We start from the raw sequence: 16,097 nt of genomic DNA, 5'->3' as shown, positions 1-16,097 counted from the left end.
ACCATCAGGTGAGCCGTACGCTTGTTTGTCGACCTAGTGATATAAAAAAAACTTTGCTTAGACTTAACAACCTGAAGGATTACATCTACATTCCGTCACTATTCAAAGTAAATATCCAAAAATGGCACGATGTCAGTTTAAGGTTATCTATTTATTACTATTTTATACGATTTTAAAAATGGTATCCCAATTAAGTTTTTAGTGTGATCTATTATATTAATGCAAGTGTTTGCAGGGAGTCTAAAAAATTAGGGATTTAAGAAAGTTGAAATAAGACTCGATGATTAGCACCGTCACTAATTTGATCAGTTGACGCCTGACAAAATATAAAGGCAACTCTGTTGTGGAGTGAAGTTGAGCACGATGCTTCAACAATGTATTTTAAAAATCAGGTACAGACTTATAACACGCAAACAAGACTCAAACAAAATAAAAAATTTAAATCGTATTTAATTATATAAAATAATTATCGATAAATAAAAAGCACATTACTATGAGAATCGTTTGCAATAATCGACAGCTCATAGACCGCACTGAGTGCCTTATCTCCAGCGGAACTATATAGACTTGCAATTTTGTTGGGTTCCGTTCTGAAGCACTGAAAACGGTAATAAGACTTCCTTTGCTGTTATAAATTGTTTTGTTATTTATATAGAATGTATTTTTAGAAATATAGTTATTGAAATATACGTAGGTACTTTATTTGAAGAGGATTTTCGATATATCTCGATAAGTATTTGAAAGTCAGGGAATTAATTTTTTTTTTAATAATTGTTACAAAACACAAAGAGTTTACTGCTACGTAATGAATTAGGCAATTAAAGGTCCTAAAACATATTATTTTCTCTCGTTGGAAGATAGGTTTTTAACCGACTTCCAAAAAAGGAGGAGGTTCTCAATTCGACTCTATTTTTTATTTTATTTTATGTATGTTACTTTAGAACTTTTAACCGGGTGGACCGATTTCGACAATTTTTTTTTTAAATCGAAAGGTAGTGTGTGTCATTTGGTCCCACTTAAATTCATTTGAGATCTAACAATAACTTTTCAAGTTATATCTAATAATGCGTTTTTACTTGACTATTTTTTCGTCGACCTACGTTGTATTATACCGCATAACTTTTTACTGGGTATACTGATTTTGATGATTTTTAATTTAGTCGAAAGCTGATGTTTATCGTGTGGTCATATTTAAATTTCATCGAGATCTGATCATCATGACTACTTTTTGAGTAATCATTGATAACGCGTATTTACTTATATACTACTATTTTATTACGCTATATTTTCGTCTCCCTACGTTGTATTATTTGTCGCTGTAATTCAAGTCGGTTTTTTTTCGTTTGCGAGCAAATACAATTATTGATTAACAATAATACTTGTTTAATAAATTTATGACATTTATTTGTGTTATGCGGTATAACACAACGTAGGTCGACGAAAAAATAGTCAAGCTGATACGCATTTTTAGATATAACTCGAAAATTACTTGTCAGATCTCCAATTAAATATTATAATGTGACCACATGACATGCACACTACCATTTCATTAAAACAAAAATCATCAAAATCGGTCCCAGTCAAAAGTTTTAAGATACAATCGAATTTAGAATCGCCTTCTTTTTTGGAAGTCGGTTAAAAATATTATAGACCAAGTTTAGGTTTTAATTATGTTATACTCGTATTCTCTAGATAGACGGAATTCCTCTACTTTAAATAGGTTTCGTATAAACAATTTTAATTGTTTCAATAGAAATATGAAAATTTAACTGAATAGTGTTACAATAACAAACGAATTAATTTCAAGATGGAAAACCACTTAAATTTTTCATAAATAAAGAAAACAATTCACTTTAAAGATTAAAGAGAACACATTTAGTATAATTAAATATTATAATATAATATTATATTACACATTTTCTCGTTTCCTCCTTCCTCAAGGAAAATGTTTAAATATTCTGGAATAAGTGTTTTTTTACAGCAAAAAATCTAAAAGTTGAATTCATGCTTTTAGTTAAATAATACATGCCTCCTACTAATATATTTCATGAAATAATGGGATATCTTATTCCCTTATTATTATTTATAATTATATTCAATTATCATTATTATTATTAAAACAAATTACTATTTAAACAAATGTCCTAATAATTATTAAATCAAGCAATATTTCTAAATATAATAACTCTTTGGCGATATCGAATCAAGAAGTCACGATCTGAATACGTGTCAAGTTATATACTACGTGACTAGCCCGTTGGCGCAGTTTGTTGTGACCCTGCTTTCTGCTCCGGGGGTTGTAGGTTCGATTCCCACCTCGAGTCTGGGTGTAATATATATATATATATATATATATGTATAATAAATATATATATATATATATATATATATATATATATATATATATATATATATATATATATATATATTTATTTATTTATATATGTATTATTTATAAGTATATTTATTGAAAAAAAAATGTAGCTATACCAGTCGGCTGTTACCTATAACACAAGCATTAAGTTGCTTACTTTGGGAACAGACGACCGTGTGTGTATTGTGTATATATTTATTAATTATTATTATTATTATAAAACAAAAAAAGTATGTGTGTCAGCTCCGACGCATGACTGTAGCTTACTCCTTCAGATCGACTGTCTAAATAGGCACAAAAGTCTTACTAGTCTAAGAAAAAGATTAATACCATATCAAATGGTAAATAAACGAATCAAATAACATCGTCTATCTAGCATCATCTATCATCTAAGATCTATCGGCAACATTGAGTTCCGATAGATGGCGTTAAGAGAAACGTAACTAGGTCATTCGTTCAATAGATTTTAATCCTCATATTTTTTTAATACCGGGGGCCTTATAACCCTTATATGAGAATTGATTCTTAAGGTCTAAACTCTTATAAACTTCAAACAGTATATATTCATAAGAAACAACACATTTTCCTTTATTGAGACGATATATTTTTTGTTATTTTTTCATAGTAGTACGTTATGTAACACACATATGTGATAATACATATAAATTCAGTTACGGCAACAATTGGTAAGCTCTCACGCTCCGTAACTTGACTAACAAGCCTAAGAGCAAGTCTTGCTCACGTTACATACGGTTTTTGAGAATATAAAACACGAATCAAATTAAAATAACTTTATTCAAATAGGCTATAAAACCACTTTCGAGTCGTCATTTTAAAAATTATAACTATAAAAGTGATAATAATTTTTAAAAGTGTAGCTACCACCGATTCGGAATGTACAATCTGCAGAGAATAATCGGCAAGAAACTCCGCAGTTACTCTTTTGAAAATAATATATAAACTGTTTTAGGACAAAATTAGTAACATGTTGCATGAAATACAGCGTCACTACGTCCACACATCTTTATCAACTATGTAATCCTGCAACGAATAATAAGCTTTATCTATTAATTTCCGTTAACAAATTTATTTATTTTTAAATAACAAGCAATTCCGTTAACAAATTTATTTATTTTTAATAGCAAGCTATACCAACCTAACTGAAGATCAATTTAATAAACTTGAGCGGCTTCAAAATGTTGCAATCCGATTCATATTTGGATTTTCGCTCTAAGCTTAAGTGGCTTCCTATCCGTCTTCGCCGAAATTTACACATTCTCTCACTTCTGTATTGTGTACTATTTAAACCAACTAGTCCTCTATACTTGAAGAACAAATTTGAATTCGTTGGAGATCACAGTAAAGTACTTCGTTCGTCTGGAAATCTTACGCTTAGAATGCCTGTACATAAGACCAAATATTATCGAGGTTCATTTGCTGTTCAGGCTATTATTTTGTGGAATACTTTAACCCTTACACATTCGCAAAGCTCAAAGCATTGGTTCATTTAAAAAACTTGTAAAAGACCATTATCTGTCTCTTAATAGGACTTAATTATATATATATATGTATAAATGTTTGTATGTATGTATATATGTATGTGTGTATTATTTACCGTGTACTTATATTTTATTGTTATGTACGTGTATATTTATACCTATAGGAATATTGAATAGTTTATCATATTTATTTTATTTGTATTATTTGTATCTTATTTTGTTTGATGTACGTTTATTATGCACCACCTACTTATTTCTTTTTTTTTCCTCTAATCCTAACCCTAAGGTTGCCTGGAAGAAATCGCTATCGAGCGATAAGGCCGCCTCATTGTGCATTATACTTTTTTTTCTTTACAATTCTGTATGAAATTACTCTGTGTGGTGTACAATAAAGAATAAATAAATAAAAATAAATAAATAAATAAATAATTTATATTTTCATTTATATATTTACCTATTATTATAAAGAGTATAAGAGTGATATTTCCCGTTTGTAGTGGATAAATTTAAAAGCTCGTGGATCGATTTTAAGCAGTCTTTTACCAGCATAAGGCTACCTACCGTAAAATAGGTTATAATTTAACGGGAGGAAACGGAACAGCTAAATCCGTGTAGCATACATGGGTGAAGATGCACGCGGAAAGGTAGTTTTAGAAATGACTTGGACGGGACCCAAGTATACAAACAGCTTGCATAAGACACGGCTACCGTAGCTAATGGAGGTCAGTAACACCAGGAGCATTTCGTTGCCGGTTCTACCCCCGCTGTCGATACACGTAGCTTCGGGAGCTCTGGCTACCTTAGCCATCGCAGTAATACTAATTGAGAGCAGAATTCTTTAGCTGTAACCTTCTCTAAGCTTGAGATGCTACCGCATTCGGGCTGCTCCACATCTCACGAGAAATATGTCCTGCTGAGGCCTACCTCAATAACAAATAGTATTATGCCATACAATACTTTTATCACTACAATACTGACCACTATTTACTTAAATTAGGGATTAACGCGTAGTTTTCTAGCGATTACTAGCATTTTACGTGACCGCAGTAGCTGTTTGTTGTGTTAGCGGTTTTAGTTTTAATCTCTGCTAATTACAATTGCTTGTACTATATTCAGGTGATACAGATTATTGTTGTGATCTGGGCCTTTGTATATATTGTGTACACATACTTAACACTAAATTGTAAGCTAGGAACCTTTCAATGTAAGGCTTATAAATGAATTACTGAAGCGACTTCATTCGTAATTTTATTTCCTTTCATCAGAAGGACATACAAGCACACTAAAATAAAATATATGTATAAATACAAAAGTCTCTCATGAGCAGGAATCGTATCTGCAGACTGCAACCAAGATACGGTAACTACCCTCATCAATGTAACAGGACAATTACCCAATGTCTAATCAGAACTAGAAGGGTATAATTTTTTTAACCAACTTCAAAAAAAAGGAGGTTACTCAATTCGACTATTTTATTATTACAGCCTATACAGTCCACTGCTGGACATAGGCCTCCACAAGTTTACGCCAAAAATAACGTGAACTCACGTGTTTTGCCCATAGTCACCACGCTGGGCAGGCGGGTTGGTGACCGCAGTACTGGCTTTGTCGCACCGAAGACGCAATTCGACTATATATATATATATATATATATATATATATATATATATGTATGTATGTTTGGGGATAGCTTCGTTGTTTATGAACCGATTTTAAAAATTATTTTTTTGTTGGAAAGGAGATATCCCAAGTGTGCTGCCATGATAAGGAAACCAGGACCTGATGATGGAATCCCAGAGACATCGAGGGAAATCCTCGAAAATCGTAGTGACGACTAGTGTGTTTGTTACTTTTTTTCGTCTACTGACGTTGCATTACTTGTCGATGTAATTGAAGTCGTTTTGTTTTCGTTTGCGAGCAAATACAATTATAATATTTAAATAACTCATATTTATATAAAATAAAAGACGCTCAGTCGGTCTATCCGTGTGTAGGACGCCCCACCGCAGATATTTAGCGTTTAGATCCGGCGCGTTACGTCGAGACGTATGCCAAGTTTCTTGATGGATACTAGCTCGCTCGAGTTTAGCATTACGGTTGTTACGGTTTACTCTCCTGCTGGAACTGTATCGATATATTTATCGCTATTATATATAAACGATTATAAAATAAACACAACACTTGTTTATAAAACACATTCACAGACACACGGACACACACACACGCGCACGTGCACAAGCCCATATATATATTTTTTTTATGTCACTATGATGGAAAAAGAGCGCATAGATGCAGAATTCTCTTTCTGAAAATACAGATACCCAAACAACCAGACGAATTTGCGACAGGTATCTGTATGGACCATACAGTCCATACACGTGTTGTTAGAGCGGGCTACCTTTATTGCGCAACAGCTGGTTGCTGTGAACAATGCTAATTCACCGCTCTTGGGTTGATTTAAAAGCTTGCAAGTTTACGAGTATAATATAAGCTTTTGCCGGAGTTCTAAAAGGTGTAATAACAACTTTATTGCTGGCTGACGCCACTAGACTTCGCGTACTTTGTGATATCACCTCTATCAGCGAGTAGATAATATTCTTTACTCTAAAAATGTGAGGATATAATAAAATAATAAACTCAATACAAATATTTTATTTCTTAAAAAAATAATAAATTATTTACATCACCTTACGCACTAACTCTTACTTTTTATTAAATTAATTTCATTTGTAAGTAAATTTTGACTTTGATTCAACACAATTTTCATTAAAATTAATTAAAAAAGTTATAATACAAATGAACATTTCATGAAATAATAGCCTTAAATACTAAAGTATACAAATATCTTGTATCAGATAACTTTGTATTAATAATTAAAATTAACATCTATTATTTAAATGTTAAATATTTATTAATTCTGTTGATAAAACTATTTGATAGTATAGGTTTTGCGGTGAGACGATCTCTTAAACTTGCTATTGTCGATGCCAAATACGCCGCTGGAGTTGACGCAACGAAATGAGTGGGACGCGGTGTTGTTACAACAAGATTTGGTTCAAAATTATACAAATTTTTCCCACCAATTAATACTACATTCTCTGTTGTAGTACCATAATTAAGATTTTGACTATTACTTGACACTGTATCTGTATACAATGGAGTTGGGACCGGAGATCTAGTGAATAAGTCTTTGATTTCATCATACGATGGTCTAACCGGAGCTGCGGTTGTAATTTGATTGAAATTGAATTTTGTTTTGTAAGGTTGGTAGTTATTATTATATTCCGCGGAATAGTCATAATAGTCTTTGGAATTGTATTGTTCTAAATTTTCTTTAACTGGTATTTCGTATTTGTTATTGTTTATATTTGTATTATAATTTTGATTATTATTTTTGTTAACATTACCGTTAACGGGATTATTGTTATAAATATTTCTATAATTATTATTCGTGTTATAGTAATCTGTTTTTGGTTTTTCATCATCGTATCTCACGTCTGCCTTATAGCCGTTTTCATCAGCAGTGTACGAAACTATTTGTGTTCTACCGTCAGGTAGTCGAACCCTGTACTCTCCGTTAGTAGCTGAACCACTGCTCTGTTGAGAATGTGAGAAATCATCACCAGTTTTGTGATCTCGTACCGTGTAAGAGAAAGCGTAGTTTTGATTCTGAAAAACAAATTATTTTGTAATATTACTTGATTGATCCTTTAGCTGTTATTCTTTATTATACCTAATATACATATATGGGCTCAAATAATTCTAAAACTTCGTACCGACTACGAATAATTATATTCAAGATACCTCGATTTGTGGTTATGTTTGCGTGTAATTTGTGTGACATTCACCAATAAACTTCTTGACTATCGCTCTAATCTCTATCTCTTTCTCTCTCTCTCTCACACACATACACTCACATACACTAACCATTACGATATCAGTATAATCTTAATGTAACTTAAAGTTCAGATATTTGAAGTTAAAGATTTGATTACATACCTCAGCATGCATCGTTTGGCCAAGCACATTCACACATAAATTAATTTTGTGTGGAAACACCTGGTAGTAAGGATAACAAAGATTTTATCCCACAAGTAAACAATTATCGATAAATAATAGGAGTTTGTACGCATACTTATAATATACTTACAAACGGTAGACAAAATTGAAGTCTACAGACTTCAACTGTACTGTAATAAAGTTGAAACGAATCGTTGATAATTTAAAGGTGAGTGTGTGATGTGTGCGCGAGTGTGTGAGTGTGTGTGTATGTATAGGTGTGTATTTATGTCCTCCTCAAAAACGATCAGTCGTTTCTAAATCTAGTTTTTCTTCTACGAAGCAGACTAGGTATAACTAATCAGATTATAAATAATATTTTTGTAACAGATATTTAAGAAAATACCTTAGAGATACTTGAAAAAACCACTGTAGGAACGAAGCACTACCAAAAAACATTAACAATTCTGAAATCAAAACGCAAAGCGCGAATAACCGCGAAGTGTGTCTAGTTAATTACAAAAATGATACCTCATCGCTGTATTCGGGATTGTGGTTTTCATCGGATACGTCGTTGTTTTCATAATGGTTTACGTAATTCGGTTTTTTCAGCTGAAAATATATAAACATACATTACGATTAATACAATTTATATTATCAATAAAAGAATTAAAATACGCACATTTTGATTTGAACAGATTTTTATATAAAGGTAGCAATCAAGTGTATGGTACGAGTGTTCTTACTAAGTTTTGCTTCATAGAGAATATGCTCTCAAAGGCCATTATCAGCCATTGTTATTTATAAGTATATCTATAAACTAAGTCCGCCGATGTTTATTATAAATTCAGATCATGTTGTACGAACCTGAAAGTTGTTTGAAAGTTTTTGTTTTTGCAAGTTCAGCAGATTCTGTTGAGCGTGATCTGATAACGCGTCGTATATAGGAGGGAGAGGCGTTCGTTCCTGTAAAGATTTTACTTAGTTATAAACACATATTTTGCCTTTAACATCTTAAATTTGGGAAGTTAGTAGTAAGAAGTATTTGTTGTATTTAGTGGTGCGATTACGGAAATTTCCTTTTTAACCCACTACAAAAAAGGAAGAGGTTATTCAATTCAATCGTGTATATATATACTTACTAGCTGACCCCGCAAACGTTGTTTTGCCATATATGTTATTAACACCCTTAATCTCCCCCCCTTATAACTTAGGGGTATGAAAAATAGATGTTGACCGATTCTCAGACCTACCCGATATGCCCACAAAATTTTATTAAAATCGGTCGAGCCGTTTCGGAGGAGTTCAATGTTTAACACCATGACACGAGAATTTTATATATTATTAGATACTCGTATATTTTTTTAATGTATGGTCGGGGATAACTTCGTCGTTTATGAATCGATTTTGATAATTCTTTTTTTGTTGGAAAGGAAGTGTCCAAGTGTGGTACAATAATAAGGAAACCAGGATCTGATGATGGAATCCCAGAGAAATCGAGGGAAACCCTCGAAAATCGTAGTCACGTTGTATTACTTGTCGATTCGTTTGCGAGCAAACACAATTATGGATTGTTCAGTCTAATAAAGTCTTTCGAGAGCTATAAGTTAAAAGTAATTTTTTGAAATTTGATGATTTTTGATTCAGCCTGTAACATCTCACTCCTGGGAATAGTCCTTTTCTTCAATGTAGGAAAAAGGTCAGAGTTAAATCAAAAGAATGAAAAAAAAGTCTTTGTTTAAAAATGTTGGGGCAGTAACCTAGTTGTATGAATTCCTTGTCCTTTTTTTTCTTTTTTATTGTGTCATATTTTTATAGAGTGATATGACTGGCTCGAGAATATTAAGCAGAAAAAGCTGCGCTATGCGTCATCTCCTCCAGCGGATTCGCAATTTGAGTGCAATCGATCTGGCAAAAAATGCCGGGCCGCAATAGGGCTCTATAGCCATCAATGACGATGTGGGGTCCTACCAACCCACTAGCACTGCAACAATCATCTACTATAGATGCTGTGGCCAATATATATACCTATATATTGTTATAATGTACATGTGTTCAATTTCAGTATTTGTAAACTGTGAATGGCCAATAAAAAAATTTTCTTTTTTTCTTTCTTACTTTTAACGCTGCTCCTTTTCGAATAGTGTTTTGTAATACAAGCTTATTTCATGTAATTTAATTATTTTATTTAAGGATATTATTACGATTTAGCGATAAGACCGCCTTTGTGCAGTAAGTTTGTATATTTGGGAAATTTCTGCAAATTCCTTTTTAAGTAGTGTAAAATAAAGTTTATCCTCTCTCTCTTTCCATTGCTCTTCTTAAATAATCTTTCTTATGGAAAAGCAAAATTATTTAATTTTAAGACACGCTGTAACAAACAAACTCTTTTTCTTTATATTATATATGTATGTTCCGGTCAAGTAATAAAGTACGCATACAGGCTTCGCCAAAGTTTTGTAATTATACGTATACACGCATAATACCCACTTTTGACCATTGACCAATATATATATATATATAAGTATATATATACATACAATTCTAAGATATTATAAAGTGACTCATTAGAAACACAAACAAATATTTATTTCAGCGCAAATAAGAAAGAAAAATGATTAAGAATGATTAATCTAATATAATCGAGCTATGATCGAACATAAATATATATTTAAATGGAACAATTACGGAATGACAAACAACGCTTGTGGATTTATCGCAAGGCAACACCTGCACAATGAAATGTAATCAATCATTTGCCATAAGGGCGAATGCAAGGAAAAAAAATAATAACAGGGAATCGTTTTGACGTAAGAAGCTATTAAAACGGCGAGTGAGTGAAAAGAGTAGTCGTTCAATTTATATTAAAACTAGCTTTTACCACCAGCTTCGCCCGCATTTTTTTTAATAAAAACTATCCTATGTTACTTCTAATACCTCTAAGAATATGTGTACACAGTTTCATGATGATCGATTAAGTAGTTTTCGCGTGAAAGCGTAACAAACAAACTTACATTCACATTTATAATATTAGTAGGGAAGTAGGGACGTGACATACAAATGTCACATGTACAATTGTGTTTGCTCGCAAACGAAAAAAGAACCGACTTCAATTACATCGACGAGTAATACAACGTAGATCGACGAAAAAATAGTCAAGTAACTACGCGTTATCAAAGATTACTCAAAAATTAGTTATCAGATCTCGTTGGATGGTTGTCCTGCCATCGGTCGGCTTTGTAAGTACCAAGGTGATAGTGGAACCGTGTCATCCCTTAGTCGGGTTTTACGACACCGGCGGGAAGAGAGGGGGTGGCTATATTGTTTACTACCTACGGTCACCAACCCGCCTGCCCAGCGTGGTGACTATGGGCAAAACACACGAGGTCGCGCCATTTTTGGCGTGAACTTGTGGAGGCCTATGCCCAGCAGTGGACTGTGATTGGCTGAAATGATGATGATGATGATTCATCATTACAGCCTATACAGTCCACTGCTGGACATAGTCCTCCACAAGTTTACGCCAAAAATGGCGCGACCTCGTGTGTTTTGCCCATAGTCACCACGCTGGGCAGGCGGGTTGGTGACCGCAGGGCTGGCTTTGTCGCACCGAAGACGCTGCTGCCCGTCTTCGGCCTGTGTGTTTCAAAGCCAGCAGTCGGATGGTTATTCCGCCACCCGGTCGGCTTTTTAAGTTCCAAGGTGGTAGCGGAACCGTGTTATCCCTCAGTCGCCTCTTACGACACCCACGGGAAGAGAGGGGGTGGCCATATTCTTTAGTACCGTAGCCACACAGTACATGATGATGATGATTACAAATCGAGTATTTACATTTACTTGTTTTGCCCACCTTAAAAAATTCTAGTTACCACAATTCTACTACTACTGCCACTAGTCTGTGATGATAACACAAATATGTATGGATATCCAATAAGAATCCAAGCGGGAATCGTTGGCATTAAGGCCTACAACACTAAACGGTACTTGACTATATAGCTATTAACAATTTATGCCGCTCTTTTCATGGCCCTTCACTTGTATCCAACTCACCCTACGGCAAGTCATGCTGGATAGCCACAATAAGGAAGATGCCCTATTTAGCCCTATGGATTGTCACTCAAGCCTGCCGGCAGAACTTTGTTCGAAGTAGAACAATATGCCCTCAAGTTGAAATTATTGAGACGGATAGACGTATTGACATATTCATATTGGTTTCTAGAAGTTATTTATGAGAGCCTATGCAATATGTTGTAAAGTTACAGAGCTGGCGGTAACTTTTAATATACCTATACTATAGTTAGCTGTTACCTATAACACAAGCATTAAGTTGCTTACTTTAGGAACAGACGATCGTATGTGTATTATGTAGACATTTATTATTATTATTATTTATTAAAAAAAAGAAAGAAAAAAAATGTTAAAAAGTTCTTGTCTAACTAACCAGATTGGACTTAAATCGACAGAAAGCCCGTATAAAAAAGTTATAGGTAAAAAAAGTCATGTTCCGAGTTTGAAAAGTTGATAAATCTATACAAATAAAAAAAATTGGTGTGTCCGTTTGTAATATTAAAATAGCGGCTTTTTAATAAATGCATATGGATGTGTATACACGGTACATTTACCGAAATAACATTTTTTATGATTTTATATGTCCATCTGTTTGTTCCGACTAATCTCTGAAACGGCTGAACCGATTTTGAAGGGACTTTAACTGGCAGATAGCTTATGTCATAAGGAGTAACTTAGGCTAATTTTATTTTAGTAATTTATTTATTTTATAACTGCGAAATCAACAATTACTTTTTTGTTGAATTCCACGCGGACGAAGTCGCGGGGACAGCTAGTTTTTAATAAAATCAGTTGTGTTTTTGAGTATTTAGTATCAGCATAAGCCGTTAGATTAAGAAACATATCACATAACGTAGGGACTTTATAAATGACAATCGCTAAAGTCCCATAAAAAGAAAAGTGTAGATCAATGATTTTGTCGTTTATCTTTTCATACCATAAATCATTGATTTATGGTAGATTTATGGTGGGAGATGCTATTATTGTCAAATTGGTACAAAATTTAACAAACGCGATGCTAATACAGCAATATTTCTCAATTATTATTCTAATAACCGCCATTTAAGGTCTATTAATCGATATTAATTGTAATAAAACCCACGAAGCCTCTTAATTACGATCTTGTTTTTGAATCAGACATAATAATTAACTTTGAAGTTATTGCACAATGGAGCTTAATTATTAGAATATTTGCTTATTTACGAAAATTTAAATTTCTCATAAAGATTTATTAGAACCTAGAGTATTTTTGTATGTAACAACTTTGTTGAAAATCTGTATATTTTAAACTATACAAAATATGGTGCTGTGTGGCTACGTCACCAAAGAATATAGCCCCCCTCTCTCTTCCCGTGAGTGTCGTAAGAGGCGACTAAGAGATAACAAGGTTCCACTACCACCTTGGAACATCTAACCGCTGGCTTTGAAAGACACAGGCTGAAGACGGGCAGCAGCGTCTTCGGTGCGACAAAGCTAGCCCTGCGGTCACCAAACCGCCTGCCCAGAGTGGTGACTATGGGCAACACACATGAGTTCACGCATTTTTGGCGCGAACTTGTGCAGGCCTATGTCCAGCAGTGGACTGCAATAGGCTTAAATGATGATGATGATGATGATATTTTAAACTAGCTATCGTCCATGACTTCGCGCTTGTCAATTATATGATATATGATGGATAAAGCTTATCATTCGGTGCAGGGTTACATAGTTGATAAAGATGTGTGGACGTAGTGACGCTGTATTTCATGCAACTTGTTACTAATTTTGTACTAAAACACAGTTTATATATTATTTTTCAAGTAACTGCGGAGTTTCTTGTCGATTCTTCTCTGCAGAATCTACATTCCGAATCGGTGGTAGCTTCACTTCTACAAATATAATAATTTATTTTTAAAGTTTTAATTTGTAAAATGACGATTCGAAAGTGCTCTTGGAGCCTATTTGAATAAAGTTGTTTTTGATTTTGATTGAGTTTCTCCTATCAAAATATAAACAATGTTTTTTGTAATCAATTCATTGATAGCTTGGCATTGTTTTGATACTTTATCTGCTTCAGGTTGTGGTTTAACAACAAAAGTCAGACTTTTTTTTTTCTGTTTGCAATAATCAATGTAGCTTACAATATCAACCACACGGATCATTGTCCTTCGCGTCTTTCCTATCCCACGTGACATTGGCGAAATCGACAGTGCCCCTGGCACAACTGAAAGCCATTAAGCCCAAGAATAACAATAATTGATACGTATCCAGTATATACTAACAAAAAAAAATTTTTTTATCACTCATATAAATGTGAAACTTTTTAAGAATTCATGTTTGTTTGTTGAATCTATGTTTGTTGCTCTTTCACTCGAAAACTACTGAACTGATTATAATTAAAATTGGTACGTTGATATTCCCAAGGGATAGGGAAATTAAGCCGGTAAAGTAGCGAGGTGTAGTTAATTATTAAAAATTAAGTCGATATATGTTCGATGTTCGGGTAGTCTTAACGGAACTGAATATATGCTCAGATTTAAGAAGTACACAGGCTGATTAGGCTATTTCTATTCAAAAATGGGTTATGGGCACTTTCCATAATAAACATAAAAATCCCATGGAGTAAGCAATATCAGCACTTACCTCGTAATCCATATAATCGTTGTTCCTATAAAATCCATTTCGTCTTCCATTCTTCAAATTATCTGCATAAGGTACTCCTGGGTACGAACTGGCTTGGTACTCAACATTATTAAATGCATCTGGAATATCTTTGTCAAAGAGATCTTGACCGAAGTTCTGGTTAATATTTGCGTATGGTTTGAAGATGTTATTTATTTCTGAAGGTTGGGGGATGGAATTGTTGGTTTCTGGTGGATTTGGGTTTAGATCACTTCTGATGATCGATTCGATCAGTGGTCGCGATGTCACCACCAGGGGACGTCTTGGTGGTGGTGGTCCGTCGTTTGGGAAGAGGACTGGTCCTTTTCTGGAAGTAATATGAATTACGATAGTACTAGATTGTTTTGCCATTTATGTTATTAGCCCCTTAATCCCCCACCCGTTAACTTAGGAGTATGAAAAATAGATGTTGGCCGATTCTCAGACCTACCCGATATGCACACAAAATTTCATAAAAATCGGTCCAGCCGTTGACTATCTTAACTAACAGTGTGACACGAGAATTTTGTTTATAAGATAATAAGTCAAAATGTTTAATATAATTTAATAATTACCAGTTGCTAATGAGAAATCCATAGTAAAAGCTATCAATACAACAGATGAACGAAACTTTTAGTCATCCCAGCTAACGACTCTTGTTTAATGAAAATAGTATTAAACTTGGACAAACGGCTCAAAATAGATCTTCGGGAGGTTTAGTGGGAAATTGAACATTAGTGATGTATATTGGTGTTGAGAATATATTCCTTTGTGTTGTTAGCGGCCATCTAACGGCCATCCATAAATAGCGTAACATGAATTTTACGTTTTTTTTTACCCCTTCCCCGTCCTTGTCAGCAGATTATATTTATGAAACCCCCTTAGCTAGTGTCACGTTCCAATTTTGCAATATTACGCCTATCTATTATTATTTAGTTATTTAAAAAATCAGTTATTATTTTTTTATTCTCATTTAAAATATGGAAGAACTTCGTAACTTACTCGGTTGGTTTAACTTCATTTTCCTGTAAGAACTGGTATGGGTGGTAATTAAAATTCCTGGGTCGAAGGAGGCTAGCTGGAGTTGATTCCTCTTGAGTTGTGGCTCCAGTTATCAGGAGGAGTATGATGAGCATTATTTATGTTTCTGGAAAAAAAATGTTCAATCTTTTATTTTATTATATATTAGTGATAAATACGTGAGAGAGGTCTTTTTAATTTTATTTACTAACTATCGACCCGCGCCGGCTTTGCACGGTTGCAAAAACTATCAGTGTTCCTCTACTATATAATGCATGTATATATGTAAACGCGCGTTGGCGCAACGGTCACAGTGTACCTGTTGCGCTGGCGGTTGCGGGTTCGATCCCCGCACGTGACAAACATTTGTATTGACCATACAGGTGTTTGCCGTGGTCTGGGTGTTTGTACAGTCCTTGTGGGTATCCCCACCGTGCCTCGGAGAGCACGTTAAGTCGTCGGTCCCGGTTGTTATCATATACACCTGATAGCGATTG

At 33.9% G+C, this 16,097-nt stretch overlaps 1 protein-coding gene across 1 annotated transcript; it reads right to left on the bottom strand.

Annotated features, from left to right (window-relative positions):
* Window positions 1–6,532: 6,532 nt before the first annotated feature.
* On the bottom strand, window positions 6,533–15,716 carry LOC123667480 (uncharacterized protein DDB_G0283357-like). The gene is made up of 5 exons (XM_045601374.1): window positions 15,583–15,716; window positions 14,563–14,908; window positions 8,740–8,838; window positions 8,404–8,484; window positions 6,533–7,542 (listed from the first exon to the last, which is right to left on the bottom strand). The coding sequence occupies exons 1-5, from the start codon at window positions 15,714–15,716 to the stop codon at window positions 6,763–6,765; spliced, it is 1,440 nt and encodes a 479-aa protein (XP_045457330.1). The 3' UTR covers window positions 6,533–6,762.
* Window positions 15,717–16,097: the final 381 nt, after the last annotated feature.

Source organism: Melitaea cinxia, chromosome 28, assembly GCF_905220565.1.
Source record: "Melitaea cinxia chromosome 28, ilMelCinx1.1, whole genome shotgun sequence".
NCBI classification, from domain to species: domain Eukaryota; kingdom Metazoa; phylum Arthropoda; class Insecta; order Lepidoptera; family Nymphalidae; genus Melitaea; species Melitaea cinxia.
The sequence above is the reverse complement of the archived record's forward strand: the minus strand, read 5'-3'. Positions and strand labels throughout refer to the sequence as shown.